The sequence below is a fragment of the Salvelinus fontinalis genome, chromosome 26, assembly GCF_029448725.1.
Source record: "Salvelinus fontinalis isolate EN_2023a chromosome 26, ASM2944872v1, whole genome shotgun sequence".
Taxonomy (NCBI): Eukaryota; Metazoa; Chordata; class Actinopteri; order Salmoniformes; family Salmonidae; genus Salvelinus; species Salvelinus fontinalis.
The window spans coordinates 16,169,291-16,189,595 of record NC_074690.1 but is presented as its reverse complement, the minus strand read 5'-3'; the positions used below and the strand labels follow the sequence as shown (position 1 = coordinate 16,189,595).

General features: G+C 42.3%; 2 protein-coding genes across 2 annotated transcripts in view; both read right to left on the bottom strand.

Annotated features, from left to right (window-relative positions):
• The window catches only part of LOC129823734 (cAMP-specific 3',5'-cyclic phosphodiesterase 4B-like), a 90,143-nt gene extending 79,812 nt beyond the window's left edge, over window positions 1–10,331 (bottom strand). Inside the window, exon 1 of the mRNA XM_055882685.1 lies at window positions 9,790–10,331. The gene's annotated coding sequence lies outside the window, so the exon portion shown is untranslated. The remainder of the gene's footprint in view (window positions 1–9,789) is intronic.
• Window positions 10,332–14,292: 3,961 nt separating this feature from the next.
• LOC129823733 (leptin receptor gene-related protein-like) lies at window positions 14,293–20,173 on the bottom strand. Its single transcript, XM_055882684.1, has 4 exons — window positions 19,966–20,173; window positions 17,503–17,578; window positions 17,043–17,229; window positions 14,293–16,353 (listed from the first exon to the last, which is right to left on the bottom strand). The coding sequence occupies exons 1-4, from the start codon at window positions 20,072–20,074 to the stop codon at window positions 16,237–16,239; spliced, it is 489 nt and encodes a 162-aa protein (XP_055738659.1). The 5' UTR covers window positions 20,075–20,173; the 3' UTR covers window positions 14,293–16,236.
• Between the last annotated feature and the right edge of the window lie 132 nt (window positions 20,174–20,305).

The window sequence follows — 20,305 nt, the reverse complement described above, 5'->3', positions numbered from 1 at the left end:
GCAAGGAATAATTAACTACATCATCTCCACTCCTCAACCAGTATTCTACAAGAGCACAGACACAAGGGACAACAGACACACCGGTCTCTACATTGCAGATGAGCTGAAGGCAGTCATCAATGACCTTGGACCACAGAAGGTATTTGCACTGGTGAAAGACAATGCTGCGAAAATGAAGGCTGCTTGGTCTAAAGCGGAGGAGTCCAACCACCACATCACACCCATTGGCTGTGCTGCTCATGCAGTGAGTCTGCTCCTCAAGGACATCATGGCACTGAAAACAATGGATACACTCTACAAGAGAGCCAAGGAAATGGTTAGGTATGTGAAGGGTCCTCAAGTTATAGCAGCAATCTACCTCACCAAGCAAAGTGAAAAGAATAAGAGCACCACATTGAAGCTGCCCAGCAACACCCATTGGGGTGGTGTTGTCATCATGTTTGACAGTCTCCTGGAGGGGAAGGAGTCTCTCCAAGAAATGGCCATATCACAGTCTGCCGATATGGACAGCCCAAATCAAGAGGATCCTCCTGGATGATGTATTTTGGGAGAGAGTGGTAAGCAGCCTGAAACCTATATCAGTAGCCCTTGCACAGATTGAGGGAGACAATGTCATGCGATTTGATGTTCAGACTCTGCTTGCAGATGTAAGAGAAGAAATCCGCACTCCCCTGCCCACTTCACTGTTGCTCCAAGCAGAGGAAACTGCAGTTCTGAAATACATCAAAAAGCGTGAAGACTTCTGCCTGAATCCCATACACGCCGCAGCGTACATGTTGGACCCCAAGTATGCTGGCAAGAGCATCCTGTCTGGTGTAGAGATCAACAAGGCCTATGGTGTGGTCACTACCATGTCTCGCCACCTTGGCCTGGATGAGGGCAAGGTTCTTGGCAGTCTAGCGAAGTACACTTCCAAGCAAGGGCGATGGGATGGAGATGCAATATGGCAGTCGTGTCAACATATCTCATCAGCCATCTGGTGGTAGGGACTTTGTGGATCTGAGGCTCTTTCCCCTGTTGCCTCCGTCCTCCTCCAAATCCCACCAACATCAGCCGCCTCAGAGCACAACTGGTCCTTGTTTGGGAACACACACACCAAAGCACTCAACAGGCTGACCAATACAAGGGTTGAAAAATTGGTGGGCATCCGGGCAAATTTGAGGCTTTTTGAGCCTGACAACAAGCCATCCTCAACAAGGTTGGAAAGTAACAATGAAGATGAGGCCTCAGAGTCTGATATTCAAGAGGTGGACATTGAGGAGGTTAAGAGAGAAGACATGGAAGCCTGAGAGGAAGACAACCAAAGCTTTAGTTTCTAGACTATCATTTTACAGATGTATGTTGAAAACATTTTTGGGAGATGCGATGGATCATTGGGGTCATTTAATATTCCCTTTCTTTTATTGTTCAGTGAAATCATCCCATGTGAAGAGTCAACTCATTTAATTAAAGTGCCATTCATAAATGTTTTATTTATTTTTTCTATTGGAAGGATTTAATCATTTGCAATTATGTCTACTTATGATAAGGTAAAATGTTTATGTTTCTGTCTCCATATGATATGGTATATATATATATCCAATGCAAAAAAAATCTACATTTAAATGGTATTAATATTAAATTTGCATATATTTCCGTTAATTCCCATATATTTCCATTAATTCCCATATATTCCCGTTAATTCCTATGAAAAGTTTCCACCTCTGAATATTTCCCAAAATGTGCAACCCTACAAAGCAAAAACAGGTTTTTAGACATTTTTTAAATGTGTTAAAATAAAATGCAGAAATATCACATTTACATAAGTATGAAATCAAATTATATTTGTCACACCTGCCGAATGCAACAGGTGTACACCTTACAGTGAAATGCTTAATTACAAGCCCTTAACCAACAATGCAGTTAAGAAAATATTTACTAAATAAACTAAAGTAAAAAAAATATATTTTTAAATTGTTTAGCTTTACTCAGCACTTTGTTAAAGCACCGATGGCAGCAACTAGAGCCTCGAGTCTTCTTGGGTTTAAAGCTTGGCACACCTGTATTTATGGAGTTTCTCCCATTTTTTTTCTGCAGATCCTCTCAAGCTCTGTCAGGTTGGATTGGGAGCGTAGCTGCACAGCTATTTTCAGTTCTCTCCAAAGATGTTTGATCGGGTTCAAGTCCGGGCTCTGGCTAGGTCACTCAAGGACATTCAGAGCCTTGTTCCGAAGCCACTCCTGTGTTGTCTTGGCTGTGTGCTTAGGGTCATTGTTCTGTTGGAAGGTGAACCTTCACCCCAGTCTGAGGACCTGAGCGCTCTGGAGGAGGTTTTCATCAAGGATCTCTCTGTACTTTGCTCCGTTGATTTTGCCTCAATCTATACTAGTCTCCCAGTCCCTGCTGTTGAAACACATCCCCACAACATGATGCTGCCACCACTATGCTTCACCGTAGTGATGGTGTCAGGTTTCCTCCAGACGTAACGTTTGGCATTCAGGCCAACGAGTTCAATCTTGGTTTCATCAGACCAGAAATTCTTGTTTCTCATGGTGTGAGAGTCTTTAGGTGCCTTTTTGGCAAACTCCAAGCGGGCTATCATGTGACTTACTGAGGAGTGGCTTCCGTCTAGCCACTCTACCATAATGGCCTGATTGGTGGAGTGCTGGAGAGATGGTTGTCCTTCTGGAAGGTTCTCCCATCTCCACAGAGGAACTCTGGAACTCTGTCAGAGTGACCATCGGGTTCTTGGTCACCTCCCTGACCAAGGCCCTTCTCCCCCGATTGTTCAGTTTGTCCCGGCGGCCAGCTAGAGTCATGGTTGTTCCAAAAATGGAGGCCACTGTGTTCTTGGGGAACTTCAATGCTGCAGACATTTTTTTTGGTACCCTTCCCCAGATCTGTGCCTCGACACAATCCTGTCCCCGAGCTCTATGAACAATTCCTTCGACCTCACGGATTGGTTTTTGCTCTGACATGCACTGTCAACTGTGGGACATTATATCGACAGGTGTGTGTTTTTCCAAATCATATGCTTCTACACCTGCATTGCTTGCTGTTTGGGGTTTTAGGCTGGGTTTCTGTACAGCATTTTGAGATATCAGCTGATGTACGAAGGGCTATATAAATAAATTTGATTTGATATCACAAAGGGTCAATTTCGAGTCTCATAGCAAAGGGTCTGAATACTTATGTAAATAAGGTATCATTTTTTAATTTAAAATAAAATTGCAAACATTTCCAAAAATGTGTTTTTGCTTTGTCATTATGGGGTATTGTGTGTAGATTGCTAAGGATGTTTTATTTAATCCATTTTAGAATTATGCTGTAAAATAACATTTGGAAAAAGTCAAGGGGTCTGAATACTTTCTGAAGTATAAATAAATAATTGTATCACGGGAAACCTGTTTAATGTTATAGAAGTTAAAGGATATAATTTATGAATACATCTTTTAACTTCTATCTGATCATCTCAGCCTATTAATGCCAATGTCAACTGCCTCCAGATCATGAATTGAACATGTTATCCCAATTTACTTTCTTGATTGATGACGTTTTTTTTATTGATCATGGATCAATTACTGTACATTGAATTATCCTCTCTAGGCCTAATCTATTTCAGAAGATCGGCACTGACTGCAATGCATATCACAAAGGCTCAAAGCCAAAAGTCATAGCACATGACCTTTGTAGTCCACTTAAAACATTGTGACCACAAATCCCAAGACAGTTGACTGGTCTTCAATGTTTGGCCTGTTATAGACATCAATAAGTGTTTCCAAGTGTCTCAAATGCTTATCTACATGTTAACAAGACACAGACAAAGACAGGGACAGCAGTTTGTTTCTTCAAACAGAGACAGAATTAGCAGTGCTTGATGGAAAGAGAGAGCAGGGAGATGTAGGCCACTGACAGATGGCACACCAAGACAGACAGACAGACAGACATAGAGAGAGACAGAAAGAGAGAGCGACAGACAGCGAGAGAGACACAAAGACAGAAAGCGACAGACAGCGAGAGAGAGAGACACAAAGACAGAGAGCGACAGACAGCGAGAGAGAGAGAGACACAAAGACAGAGAGGGAAAGAGAGACAGCAGTGTGTAGCAGCTGTGAGATGAGATAATGCTGGGCTACTGTATATGGCACAGCCTGGACAAGACAGACTCCCCCAGGGCACTGCCAGAGATATACTGGGTTGTTAACTAGTTTTGGCCATGTTGGAACCAAATGTTCCATGACAATAACATTGTAATTTACATCCTTAGTAAAATGTAATGGTCTTTGAACGATGAGTACCAAAATGGTCTAACACTCAAACTGAGTTGCCATTGTACATCTACAGAGATCTGGAATGACTGAAACTTGTCTCCTCCAAATGAGTCCCAAAGCAAGCCAATAGGATTGGCATGATTCCACATTCCCAATGACAATATATATCCTTTTTTAGGACATATAGTATGCCAGTTTTGGGATCTTTTTGGATTCATTTTTTGCAGGAGACCCATTGAGTACCCACACCCAGAAACTACACAAAGCATGTGCTTACTACCTGTCCTCTTTGACATAAGGCTGGACAAAGCTTTTATGTGCACAAAAATGTATACGATCAAGGTCACTTTATTGATCAATTACACACAAGGTCCAACTGAAATCTGACTTTGGCTTTTGATCCAACCCCTCTAACACACACAAAAAGAGAAAGAGATGTGCTGCCATACGGACAGCTGTGTTGTGATGGGTTAAGTGCCTTGCTCAAGGGCACAATGGCATCGAGCATTTGATACCAGCGATCCTCCGGTTGCCAGCTCAGTTCCAGACAGATTTTTCCCATCGGACCGGTATTTTGAACAGGAAACCCTCCGGGTGCTGGCTGGCTCGCCTCTCCCACTAGGCCACCTACTGCCCCCTTTTGTACTTGTCTCTAAGACAATTAGCCATTAAACTTCTCCAACAACTGGAGAACAGTAGTTACGGTAGGGACTAATTCATCACAGGCTTTTAGTGCGCTAATGCAGAGCGCTGTAGCTAAGTGACCCGGCCACCCGTCGCAGGAAAATCTAATTGCGCGAACAATTTTATGATCTGGGTGAGTTATCGTCTGATAGGAGAGCTGAATAAGCACAATAAAAATCAGCATGGTAACTAAGTCTGTCACTGCCTAACACACATTTTGATCTATCATATTGAGGGCAACCCATTAAAACTCCATTGAGGTATCACTGATTTAATATACTGACGGTGTAAGAACTTAGTCAATGATCTCCATTCAATGGCTGTGGATTGTGTTGCCTGACGGATTAAAATCCCTCCTGAGTCACAGTGACAGACAGAGAAGGATAACGGAGGAACTGTCAACCGGGAGACCAGGGATGGGGCAAGTCCTATGTGAATGTCACTAGATGACATGTACTGAAATCAGGTACACGGCACCTCAAAATGTCTGCAGATGGGAACATAATTCAAAGTGCAGCTTTGGCCGACCTACCAGGCATATGTCAAAGCTTCAGCTATGTAAATCCATATGTGAATCAAATTTAGAGTTTTAGTCGGGAGTTTACATTAGCCAAATACATTTAAAAACTCAGTTTTACACAATTCCTGACATTTAATCTGAGTAAAAAATCCCTGTTTTAGGTCAGTTAGGATCACCACTTAATTTTAAGAATGTGAAATGTCAGAATAATAGTAGAGACAATGATTTATTTCAGCTTTCATTTCTTTCATCACATTCCCAGTGGGTCAGAAGTTTACATACACTCAATTAGTATTTGGAAGCATTGCCTTTAAATTGTTGAACTTGGGTCAAACGTTTCTGGTAGCCTTCCACAAGCTTCCCACAATAAGTTGGGTGAATTTTGGCCCATTCCTCCTGACAGAGCTGGTGTAACTGAGTCATGTTTGTAGGCCTCCTTGCTCGCACATGCTTCTCAGTTCTACACGCAAATGTTCTATAGGATTGAGGTCAGGGCTTTGTGATGGCCACTCCAATACCTTGACTTTGTTGTCCTTAAGCCATTTTGCCGCAACTTTGGAAGTATGCATGGGGTCATTGTTCATTTGGAAGACCCATTTGCGACCCAGCTTTAACTTCCTGACTGTCTTGAGATGTTGCTTCAATATAGCCACATAATTGTCCTCCCTCATGATGCAATCTATTTTGTGAAGTGCACCAGTCCCTCCTGCAGCAAAGCACCCCCACAACATGATGCTGCCACCCCGTGCTTCACGGCTGGGATGGTGTTCTTTGGCTTGCAAGCATCCCCCGTTTCCCTCCAAACATAATAATGGTCATTAAGGCCAAACAGTTCTATTTTTGTTTCATTAGACCAGAGGACAATTCTCCAAAAAGTACGATCTTGGTCCCCATGTGCAGTTGCAAACCGTAGTCTGGCTTTTTTTAATGGCGGTTTTGGAAAAGTGGCTTCTTCCGTGCCGAGCGGCCTTTCAGGTTATGTCGATATATGACTCGTTTTACTGTGGATATAGTTACTTTTTTACCGGTTTCCTCCAGCATCTTCACAAGGTCCTTTGCTGTTGTTCTGGGATTGATTTGCACTTTTCGCACCAAAGTACGTTCATCTCTAGGAGACAGATCGCGTCTCCTTCCTGAGCGGTATGACGATTGCGTGGTCCCATGGTGTTTATACTTGCGTACTATTGTTTGTATAGATGAACGTGGTATCTTCAGGTGTTTGGAAATTGCTCCCAAGGATGAACAAGACTTGTGGAGTTCTACACATTTTTTCTGTGGTCTTGGCTGATTTCTTTAGATTTTCCAATGATGTCAAGCAGAGGCACTGAGTTTGAAGGTAGGCCTTGAAATACATCCACAGGTACACCTCCAATTTACTCAAATGATGTCAATTAGCCTATCAGAAAAAAGTAATTCTAAAGCTATGACATCATTTTCTGGAATTTTCCAAGCTGTCAACTTCTGACCCACTGGAATTGTGATTCAGTGAATTATAAGTGAAATAATCTGTCTGTAAAAACAATTGTTTGAAAAATTACTTGTGTCATGTACAAAGTAGATGTCCTAACCAACTTGCCAAAACTATAGTTTATTAACAAGAAATGTGTGGTGGTTGAAAAACGAGTTTTAGCGACTCCAACCTAAGTGTATGTAAACTTCCGACTTCAACTGTACCATAGATGGCCTTTAGGCAAAGTCCAAAAGCATATTCCCTCTGTGCATATATTTTGATACGTCAAAAGGCACAGCACACTATGGTGCTTCAGCTCCAGCAGCCACAGACTTGATATTTCATATCAGAGACCAGCCTGAGACGGAGTGGGGATCTGGGATTTAATTTTCACTCTCCTGATTTAGGGCTGGGACAATGACCATATAACCGACGGTTATGGATGAAGACCAGGGCTCTAGCCTTTTTGGGGCCCTAAGCCGAAACATGGACTCTATAACAAAGTGATGAAACTTTGTTGCTCCTTTCTGAAACAAGCAAACGAGTTCTGCAGTAGCACACGTATAAATAGAATGGGCTTGGAAGTTGGACACCTCTAACCCTAGCAATTTGAATGGTAAACTCATGGGTACAGTGCATTCGGAAAGTATTCAGACACCTTGACTTGATCCACATTTTGTTACGTTACAGCCTTATTCTAAAATAGTTTTTTTTATAATACAAAATACTGAATCTACACACAATACCCCTTAATGACAGGGCAAAAACAGGTTTTTCAAAATGTTTGCAAATTTATTTTAAAAATTAAATTACTTCAATATCACATTTACATAAGTATTCAGACCATTTACTCAGTACTTTGTTGAAGCACCTATGGCAGCGATTACAGCCTTGAGTCTTCTTCTCCCTATTCACATTGACGGAGCTGATGAGGAGCGCGTCGAGAGCTTCAAGTTCCTCAGTGCCCACATCACTAAGGATCTGTCATGTTCCAAACATACCAACACAGTCGTGAAGAGGACACGACAACACCTTTTCTCACTTAGGAGGCTGAAAAGAGCCCTCAGATCCTTAAAAAGTTATACAGCTGCACCATTGAGAGCATCTTGACTGGCTGCATCACCGCTTGGTATGGCACCTGCTTAGCAGCTGACGCAGGGGTGGGCAACTCCAGTCCTCAGGGGCCTGATTGGTGTCACACTTTTTCTCCATCCCTAGAAAACACAGCTGATTAATCAAATTGCATTCTAAACTGAAGATCATGATTAGGTGATCATTGGAGTCAGGTGTGTTAGCTGGAGCTGGGGCAAAACTGTGACACCAATCAGGCCCCCAAGGACTGAAATTGCCCACACCTGCGGCTAGAGGGTAGTGTGTGCGGACCAGTACATCACTTGGGCCGAGCTCCCTGCCATCCAGAACATCTATACCAGGCGGTGTCTTTAGACACATAAGACTGTACTCTCTGCTACCGCACGGCAAGCTGTACTGATGCACCAAGTCTGGTATCAACAGGACCCTGAACAGCTTCTACCCCTAAGCCATAATACTGCTAAAGAGTTAGTCCGGGTAGCTATTTGGTTAACTATTTAACTATCTACATTGACCCTGTTTGCACTACATTTTGAGACTCATCAAATACGCTGCTGCTGCTACAGTTAATTTTCTGTCACATTAATCTTAGTTATATGTACATATCTACCTCGTAGCCCTGCACATCAACTTGGTACTGGTACCTCTTGTATATAATCAAGTTATCATTACTCATTGTGTATCTATTGTTACTTTCAATATTATGTGTTTTACTTTTCTATTATTTCTCTATTTTCTTTCTCTCTGCATTGTTGGGCAGGGCCTTAGGTAAGCATTTCCCTGTTAGTCCACACCTGTAGTTTATGAAGTATAAAATTGGATTTGACCTTGTGTGTGTTAGAGATACACCCTTCTCCATCACTTTAGGGTAACTGCCTAAATGAGGGATGCAAAGTATATTGAAAGCTTCAACACAGGTGTGTTTCCTGAGATAATAAAGCACCATGGCTATGTATAAAAATGCTGGCTAGGTAGACCATTATTTTGGCTATCATGCCTATGCCCACATGGTATGACTGCCGCCTCACGGCATTGACTGGTTTGATGCGCATGAAAACCACATGGCCGTCTCAGTCACCAGAGCTCAACCCAATTGAACACTTTCCACCATCAACAAAACACCAAATGATGGACTTTCTTGTGGAAATATGGTGTCGCATCCCTCCAATAGAGTTCCAGTGGAACCTATGCCAAGGTGCATTGAAGCTGTTCTGGCTCGTGGTGGCCCAACGCCCTATAAAGACTCGGTTGGTTTTTCCTTTAGTTACTTTTACCCTTCAATAAACTTGGCTTCTCTCATTCGTTAGTTTAACCTAATGGTAGCATACTCGGTGAATGGCACAGATTTACGCTGTTTTATGTGAAAGAGTTATGCAAAACAGACAACCTAGTAACCTACACAAGATTATGGGATGAGCTGAACAGAAAGCAGTCCTCAAACTAGCTATTTGAGATGTTAGCATACCTAGGCTACACTAGCAACTTCTAATTTGGCACACCTTGGTAATAGTCGAGTGCAAGATGACACATTTGATACCACCGGGCAACAACTACGTGGAAAAACTAACAACGTGAGGTGCATGGACGACAGCTATAGGTTTCTGGACTTGAAAGGGACAACATGGGTGACTTAATGGTTTAGAATATATATTATTAGATAAGGTAGCCAGGCCTACATACAGCTACGTCTATGATATGTTAAAATCATCCTCAGCCCCTCGAACAAAAGGCGGTAGCCTACTACTAACTGAGCGACCCCCCCACACACAAAAACAAAGTAGAAGACGCCTTACCCGGAGAGTAGTCCACTTTATAAGATTACTTAAGTGTAATTATGAAGTATGAACATACGGTCTCTGTTAACCTTCTTGACTTCAGCGCACTATCCTATGTGCTCCGTCGCGTGCTTCTCTCTCTTCGCGGTGGATTTTGGTCTCTCTCTCGCAGGACCTATTTTAGCTTTGACACCACAGAAGAAACACACCCCTGAATCCCACTCGCTCTCTCTGGCCGTTGCCTGTGCTTCCCCACTCGCTCTCTCTGGCCGTTGCCCGTGCTTCCCCACTCGCTCTCTCTGGCCGTTGCCCGTGCTTCCCCACTCGCTCTCTCTGGCCGTTTCCCGTGCTTCCCCACTCGCTCTTTCTGTTCTTGTTGACAAGCGTCGCTCTCTCCCTCCCTCTTTTAGTGTTGATGCTGGCCAGCCTACAGAAGAAATTACACCAAACTGACATCAGCATTCATGAATCTGATAGGCTGTCTCTGACAATCCAGCTGCCATCCAGCCAGGCTATTAAAAATATCCTGCAGTCATTATACTGCATAAGCCATCCCACATAGCAGGGCCACCCACTGTCCTAAGTTTCCTTGCATATCTCATCTAGATTGCTGAGTTTTTGGATCCAGCAGCGGCCACTGGTCAGGATATCCTGCCAACTCTAAAGACATGCACCTCCATTGTAACTGTTGGGCAGCCAGCTGTGAGCGCTACGGGGTGAATTCCCCCCCAGGTGCAGATCTAGGATCAGCTTCCCCTGCCCCATATCCTACCTTAACCATTAGTTGGGGAAATGCAAAACTGACCCAAGATCAGTGTCTAGGGGCAACTTCACCCTACTCCAAAGACGGGCACCTGCATGGTAACTGTGAGCACTGGCTATAACCATCTGTTTATACCTTTTTGAGGAGTTATTATGTTCAAGGCTAGAGGGGCCAGTCCAAACAGTTTTGATCCGTTTCTAGGCTGTTGCCAGGCAACAGTTGTCCCAGGTGCCAATGATGGATGGTCTTTCCAGGGCCCCTTCTTTTTCATCCTACCGTCATCCTACCTATACCCTGACCTATATAGTACCCGTTAATCACATATGTACAGGCACGCACGACACACACACACACACACACACATGCTCACACACACAGTATATCATTGTGTCATCGATATCTGCCTCAGAGGCTCGTCAAGTCTGAAAAGCCTTATGACCAGAATCCTATGGGCCCAGGGTCAACTAAAACAAGTTACTGAAGTTTATGCTTGACGTATACAAACCCCATCCGGCCTTGCAGCTTTGAATTGCTCCATGACTGTGTCCCAAACGGCATCGTATTCCCCAACATACACTGGTGCACTGCTTTTGACCAAAGCCCTCATGGAGGTATTCCCAGCTTCTAGGCCAGATGGGGTTAGTACCTCTGAGTCTCAACAGTATATTGCTTTAGTTGAACCTGGTGAACTCCATCATGATGCCTTACATCATTCATCCAACTGCACCTTCATCTCTTTCACACACACAGTTTCACACAAACACTCTCTTATACAGTTTCTCTACTACTTCTCTCTCTCTCACACACACACACACACACACACACACACACACACACACACACACACACACACACACACACACACACACACACACACACACACACACACACACACACACACACACACACACATACATTCTCTCTCTTTCTCTCCTACAGTCTCCTTCTCTCTCTCTCTCTCTCTCTGACAGAACAAAATGGATATCGTGAACACAGCCACCAGTCAAGTTCCACACCACATCAATGTTTCCCAACCAAATAAGGACATGTCTGTCTGATAATACAATCCCTCCATCCTGCGTCATCACACTCCCATTCACAGCCCAATGCATCCTATAATCAATGACATGCCAATTCTGATAAACCCAAAGCACAGTGACAGATGTGTATCATTAAATCTCCTTTTGTCTTATAAAACTTTGCTAAACACAAAGTGGCAACACAAAGACAGCCTGAAATAAAACAGCCATTGATTTCTATCTAATTAAATAAAAATTAAACATTAAACTCATGTTTCTTTTACTTCGTTCGTGAATTGAATTGGCATTGAATTCGTTATGTAAATACGTTGAATTGTGCCTCCAGGACATCTGTGTGTTTAAGGAAGATCATAAAGAACTCCAGTCACTCGAGCAACAGACTTTTCACTGTTACCATCTGCCAAGCGGTATTGGAGCATCGGGTCTCGGACCAACAGGCTCCGAGACAGCTTCTACCGCCAGGCCATCAGACTTCTGAATAGCTAACTCTAGCTGTCTCCCTGCGCAGACATGCACCTTAGAACCTAGCTGCAGCTTAGAACCTAGCTGCAGCTTAGACCCTAGCTGCACCTTAGAAGCTAGCTGCACCTTAGAACCTAGCTGCACCTTAGAACCTAGCTGCACCTTAGAAGCTAGCTGCACCTTAGAACCTAGCTGCACCTTAGACCCTAGCTGCACCTTAGAAGCTAGCTGCACCTTAGAACCTAGCTGCACCTTAGAACCTAGCTGCACCTTAGAAGCTAGCTGCACCTTAGAAGCTAGCTGCACCTTAGAAGCTAGCTGCACCTTAGAAGCTAGCTGCACCTTAGAAGCTAGCTGCACCTTAGAACCTAGCTGCACCTTAGAACCTAGCTGCACCTTAGAACCTAGCTGCCCCTTAGAGTCTAGCTGCACCTTAGAACCTAGCTGCCCCTTAGAGCCTAGCTGCACCTTAGAACCTAGTTGCACCTTAGAACCTAGCTGCCCCTTAGAGCCTAGCTGCACCTTAGAAGCTAGCTGCACCTTAGAACCTAGCTGCACCTTAGAACCTAGCTGCACCTTAGAACCTAGCTGCACCTTAGAAGCTAGCTGCACCTTAGAACCTAGCTGCACCTTAGAAGCTAGCTGCACCTTAGAACCTAGCTGCACCTTAGAAGCTAGCTGCACCTTAGAAGCTAGCTGCACCTTAGAACCTAGCTGCACCTTAGAACCTAGCTGCCCCTTAGAGCCTAGCTGCACCTTAGAACCTAGCTGCCACTTAGAGCCTAGCTGCACCTTAGAACCTAGCTGCACCTTAGAACCTAGCTGCCCCTTAGAGCCTAGCTGCACCTTAGAACCTAGCTGCCCCTTAGAGCCTAGCTGCACCTTAGAACCTAGTTGCACCTTAGAACCTAGCTGCCACTTAGAGCCTAGCTGCACCTTAGAACCTAGCTGCACCTTAGAACCTAGCTGCCCCTTAGAGCCTAGCTGCACCTTAGAACCTAGCTGCCCCTTAGAACCTAGCTTCCCCTTAGAGCCTAGCTGCACCTTAGAACCTAGCTTCCCCTTAGAGCCTAGCTGCACCTTAGAACCTAGTTGCACTGACTCTCCACACATCTAACCCCTACATACAGGCACACACAGCCATCCATAAACAAACATGCACATACTCTCTCTCTCTCCACAGTGCCATTCTATTATATACTGCACGACCAAGACAATACCCACTTTATATTTGTAAATAAATAGTCATACTTGACATGGCACATTCATGATCTATTCTGTATATCCTATTGTTCATGATCTGTTCTGTATATCCATCCACAATCTATTCTGTATATCCTATTGTTCATGATATGTTCAGTATATCCTATTGTTCATGATCTGTTCTGTATATCCTATTGTTCATGATATGTTCAGTATATCCTATTGTTCATGATCTATTCTGTGTATCCTATTGTTCATGATCTGTTCTGTATATCCATCCACAATCTATTCTGTGTATCCTATTGTTCATGATCTATTCTGTGTATCCTATTGTTCATGATCTATTCTGTGTATCCTAGTGTTCAAGCACTGCAATGCACCTTTTATACCTGCTGTAAAACTGTGTACATGACAAAAAAAAAATGGATTTGATTGAAAGGTTAAGTCTATTTGTGATGTCTCATACTAAAGAAAAACAATGTTTAGGCTTATCTGAATTTAGGGTCAGCCTCCAATTGACATCCTCCTTCTGTCTGTCTCTCTTTTTGTATCTCTCTCTCCCCATGGGAGCTCTTCACAGAGATTTATCCAGTCATTATGGCTGCTGTGTAAATCCTGGTGTCTACTAAAATGCTCCATCCATTAATAATACTCAGGGAATGGCCATGGTATACAGATACAATGATTCTGTATAGAAACAATTTTTGTGGTTGACTACAACAAAAAAGTGTCCAAGTGAATATAGTTAAATCAGCATATCACACTATTTGTTAAATGTTGCATACAGTACAACAATCTCAGAAGAAACTTACAACTGTGCCATTATTAATAAGTCTAAGTATATCTGATTCAGTAATAAGGTTTCCTAAAATGGATATCTCTTTACTTACCAAGTCCCCCGTGTGACTGTGCCAGCAACCTGCACTCGTGTTCTGGCTTTCTGTCCCAATGCTCTCTCCATTCCAACCCCTTTGTGATGTAAAACTGCAAAAATATTGGACTCAAAAGATGGCCATTGAAATATTTACATATTAAAAAAGAAAACAAGAAATATTTTATTTCAATTGTGTTTTAATTAATGTTAGAAAACAAGACTGTATGGGTTTTTTTTTGGTCATAGTTTAAAAAACAGTTCTCTCTGGTGCCCTCTAGTGTTTTGAAAGTGATGTTACATTTCGAGTTGACCAGTACATGTGCAACACAAAGGCATCATAATGAACGATTGTTTTATGAGCTATGTTTATATTCATGAGATAAGATCATGTAGCAATGTTCAATATGTTTTTCTTTGGTGGGTGCTTATATTTGTCCTATTACACACGCACAAGTGTATCATTTATACGTACGAGTGAATTGGAAACATGTATTATTTTGGTTGTTGTTGTTGCATATGGCCACTCTCCCTGAAACACCCTTCAATTGACCCTTCAGTGAAAATAAGACATTGATTGGAAGTAGGCCTACTTTATACTTAGTGATTGCATGTTGCTATAGCTAAGTATAAAGTAGTCTGGTTACATTTGGTCACTAATTGCAATACATCATTCTATACTGTACTATATATATATATATAGGTTCTCAGGCTTTACCAGTACAGAATGTAAAAATTGGCTTTTATAAGTTATATAAAATCGTTTTTGAATTAGTAAAAAATAGATATTTAACAGGCACTTGTCAATGTGTTTAGTGTTTGTTGGTGAATAGAAACTTGGGCACTTCATTTGAACACAAACAGATCTGGTCTAAGATCCGCCAAATATATAGTGTTTACATTCCATGTGTGAAATCAACATTCCCGTACAAATGTAGACAATGATTCACAAACCCTTATGTTAGCTTCTGTCCTCACTGAAGACAACCAGCTTATAATGGCATAACAATGTAGTGTTCATAATTAATATGAACTGTGTGTTTCATAATCATAGACACATCAGAAACCTTAGTGGGGGAATCATGTCTACCTTATTTTCTTAAAATGGCCTTTGGTATTGGTGGAAATATTTGCAGAAGGGCAACATGTTAAACTACAGACAGAAACCTTGACCTGGTTATGTAGTCATACCCAAAGTGAGCATATGAAATAGATACATACAAACAAAAAGGTACACACGTAATCAACTGAAAAAATGAGTTGATCATTTGAAATGCTTACGCTTAAAATAAGATATTTTCACAAACAGAATACTCCCTAAATTAATTAGAAATAGACGGTGTAGTGGTGATTACAACAAAAATCATTCAACAGTATCCTTCATAACACATGTACAAGTTATTACTATCCTTAAACTAGCCTCTGGCTTTATAGATATGACTGTAGAGAGGTGGGCCTTGTCCAGAAACAACCACTCTAGCCCTAGACACTTGTGTAGATGTTAAAAGAACGTTTCCCCTTGGTGATATTTCACCATATGCTTACACCTATCCAGTCTTCTCACTGAGATCAACAAGTTCCTAGGGGGGTGTTTCTGGACGGGACACTGGTTTTCAATGACTCTCCCTCAGCATAGGGGACAGAAAAGGCAAAAAAGGTTGAAGGGAATAATAGAGTGAATACTATAAAAAAAAAAAGGACAGACATTGCAGTGTCATTGTCCATTAACATCCCAGACACACTGTTCAGTGCCACCCTCTCCTCACTAACCAATCCCTTTCTCATAGGACATTAAATAGTCAGCATCAGCTTCTTAAAACGTCAGTTAGTAGCGACGTTAGGCCATAGTAGCTTTTGGGTTTATCATATCTGTCATCCACCACTGTAAACTTGCTGTTAACAGGAATGACTGACTCCCTCTGTCTCCCAATCGATCCCTAGACCCTATGCACTTTGAGATCAGAGGAGATTTGATTGGTTTAAACAATATGGTGAAACTTCCACCTAGCCTAGAGGGCAAGGTGAAGCTACTACCATATTGGTTGCACCTGTCAAATCTCAGATCTCCACAAGTCCATAGGGTCTAGGGGGTCCATTTGGGATTGTGCCAGAGATCCACAGACGGTCTACCACTGCTCCCAGCTGAAGTCGTCTCCCCCGCCGAACACCAGGAAGAAGCCCAGGATGGTCACGAAGATGACAGCGTTGCCGGCCATCACCAGGCCACAGGCCCCCCACTGGATCTGTAAGAGAACAGGGCCATGTTCATTAGGCACCAGACGGGATAAAACAGGGAGGGACTACCTGGACCTGTCCAATGACAAAATTGCCTTTTTTTCCCTCCTCCTTCCCTCCCAGTGCAAAATTTTGAAAAGTGTTTCTGTTGTGTGACGTTATGAACAAAACCTAAATAGAGCACAACCAGTGACTGTGTCTTATCAATTTGATTTATTAGATGTTAACTACAGCTCTGCTAACAAGTAATATAGGTGTAGTATTTTACCTTTATTTAACTGGGCAAGTCAGTTAAGAACAAATTCTTATTTACAATGACAGCCTACCCCGGCCAAACCCGGACGACGCTGGGCCAATTGTGCATAGCCCTATGGGACTCCCAATCACAGCCGGTTGTGATACAACCTGGAATCGAACCAGGGTATGTAGTGACGCCTCTAGCAGTGGCTTAGACCGCTGCGCCACTCGGGAGCAACGTTCAGTTACCTGAGCTATTATTGGGTATCATCAGGACTCGTACCAGCATCTATCATTCACAACTAGATTAATTCTAGGATCAGCTTTACCTACCCAAGTCATTATGACCATTATGAGCATCAACACTTAAATTGATCCTAAATCAGCTTATAAATGGCATAAAGCAACTAAATTGACACATGACAGTCATTGGCCATAGAAAATATCAGGCAGGACTCACTAATGCAACCCGGGCCAGTATGATGGGAAGCCCGAACGCAGACACCACAATGCCCGTAGTGAAGAAGCATGCCAGCTCTCTGCATGCGTTGCTGGCGGCGTCACTGTCATCACTGAGCCTTCTGGATATGAAGGTGGGGATAGGAGACAGTATGTAGAAGATGAGGACGAAGAGAGGCCAGTACACCCTGTGAAAACAATGAAAAGAAAACCGGTTCAAATCAGTTGCGTTCATATTCATTTAATTATCAGAGATGCAGAACATGACACCCCTTGCCGGTTTTGAACCTGGGTCACCCAGCCCATATGGAAACACACTAACCACTGCTCCGGTATGGTTAACCACCTTGGAGAAAATCATGACGCATTGCACCAGAGTTAGCTACACCGCTAACTTCCATATGTGGTCCCATTTAACAAGTGTCTTCACAGATTTCAGAGGTAAGGGGGCAAATACATACCCATACTGCTCCAGTGCACAGCCCAACAGCAGGAAAGTCAAGCCAATAGCTCCACCGAAGGACAAGCCAACCAGCGCTATAGGACGACAGAAACAGAGATGGTGAGGCAGTTGTCACGTTTACAGACAGGGTTCTTACTGGCTATCCAGCAAAGATGGATCCTACTCAGTAGTCTACTCACCCCAAGCAGCCAAATGTCCCATCCAAATAAATACTCAAATATAAGAAAAGGTAGCATGCAACTTATAATGTATTATGCAACTAATAATAAGGTTCTGCCATCATGAACGTGAATAAAAGGATAAATGGAATTTACACAATTAAGTTACATTTTCTTTTCTCAAGAGAGAGCTGGTCGACCGTTTGCAGTGTGGATTGCCTTCACTGCCCGTGAATACACACTACCGTTCAGAAGTTTGGGGTCACTTAGAAATGTCCTTTTTTTTTTAAAGAAAAGCAAATTTTGTCCATTAAAATATCATCAAATTGATTAGAAATAGTGTTGACATTGTTAACGTTGTAAATGACCATTGTAGCTGGAAACGGCTGATTTTTAATGGAATATCTACATAGACGTAGAGAGGCCCATTATCAGCAACCATCACTGCTGTGTTCCAATGGCACGTTGTGTTAGCTAATCCAAGTTTATCATTTTAAAAGGCTATTTGATCATTAGAAAACCCTTTTGCATTTATGTTAGCACAGCTGAAAACTGTTGTTCTGATTAAAGAAGCAATACAATTGGCCTTCTTTAGACTAGTTGAGTATCTGGAGCGTCAGCATTTGTAGGTTCAATTACAGGCTCAAAATGGCCAGAAACAAAAGACCTTTCTTCTGAAACTCGTCAGTCTATTCTTGTTCTGAGAAATGAAGGCTATTCCATGCGAGAAATTGCCAAGAAATTAAAGATCTGGTACAACGCTGTGTCCAACTCCCTTCACAGAACAGCACATACTGGCTCTAACCAGAATAGAAAGAGGAGTGGGAGGCCCCGGTGTACAACTGAGCTAGAGGACAAGTACATTAGTGTCTAGTTTGAGAAACAGACACCTCACAAGTCCTCAAAATCTTCCGTTTCCAGCTACAATAGTCATTTACAACATTAACAATGTCTACACTGTATTTCTGATCAATTTGGTGATGTTATTTTAAAATGGACAAAAACAAAAAGTGCTTTTCTTTCAAAAACAAGTAATTTCTAAGTGACTCCAAACTTTTGAACGGTAGTGTATGGTATACTTTATTGTCCACATAAGGCACTGCATCTCAGTGCTGGAGGCGTCACTACAGACCCTGGTTCGATTCCAGGCTGTATCACAACCGGCTGTGATTGGGAGTACCATAGGGCAGCGCACAATGGGCCCAATGTTGTCCGGGTTAGGCCGTCATTGTAAATAAGAATTTGTTCTTGACTGCCTTGCCTAGTTAAATAAAGTTTAAATAAAATCAAACTATGCATAGACGCTTGAAAGAAACGGTAGGAGAAGGTGAATGTTGAACTTTTGCTGGATACATATCCTGATGATGCTGCGTGCTACTTTGCGTAAAACACTGTAGGTGTGTTCTAAACCTGACGCATAAATCCAACATATGCAAAACACAGAACGCACTGCAACGCAATGCTGCAAGGCAAACGCAACGTTCCATTGGAAATTAAATGTACTTCTGGTATACCAAAATGTAAACACTGTCGGTGTGATCGAGGCGTTTTTCGAACACACCGATAGCGTCATTGCGCAAAATAGCACGCATCATCTTAATATGTATGCAATAAAAGTTCAACATTCACCTTCTGCTACCATTTCTGTCAAGCCGTTAAACGCATACAGTTTTACGTATACATTAGATAAATCAACGTATGCACCGCAACTGCATCTGTAGGCAATGCTGCAAGGAACACGCAGCGTTTCATTGGACATTTATGTAATTATGGTGTCGGTGCGTTTGAAGCAAGCCTGCATTTGTTGCGAACTCTCAAGTAGCCAAATAAATCGTACTTGAGTCTTAATTGTAGGGAAATACACAAGCACATTGTATAATTATTTTATATTTCAATACTGGATAACAAACTAACATGTCAATGTGACAGTGTACGCCACGGCAACGTATCACAACAAAGCAAAACTTATACGTGACACCATAACAAGGATCATGGCTAGAACGAATAAATTTTTTTTTTTTTAAATTAACATCAGATTTTACAGATTTTACTGTAGCAGGTTAGGGTAATTAACGTAGCAGGTTAGGGGAATAGGGCTACGGTTAGGAAAATGGTAAAGGTTCGCTAAAATAAAAATCTACTTTTGACGTTAATTTGACAAAAGCTAGATCCCTTCTAGCCAAGACATTAGTGTTCGTAGCGTACGTGGAATCGATACAATGTTGCACTTGGCTTGCCTGTGGCGGGGAGAACACGTTTATGGAAACAAGAGAGTTGTGTAGAGCAAGTATCAATCAATTTACCTTTAATACCCGCCATTGTCTTATGTCTTAAATTGTCAATTTCTCTTCTTTGTGCTTGGTTTGTTCGTAAACGACTTCCTATTTCCTCCTTCGAACTTTTTATTTGCATCAGCTGACTTTCTTAAAGGAGCCATTTGTTTTCGCTACGTTTAGTCTACGTTTCTATTTCCACTGTATATATATTTCACAATTATATTATTGAGCTCAGCTACGGAATGTTCTTGACACCTACTGTGCAAAATATTCCTTGCTGTAAAAGTGCTCCTGAATTGAAGTATTTCATCGTAACTAATTGAAATAGCCTTGTAGTCCTCCTGGTTCTGTAATCCAGTACACGGGT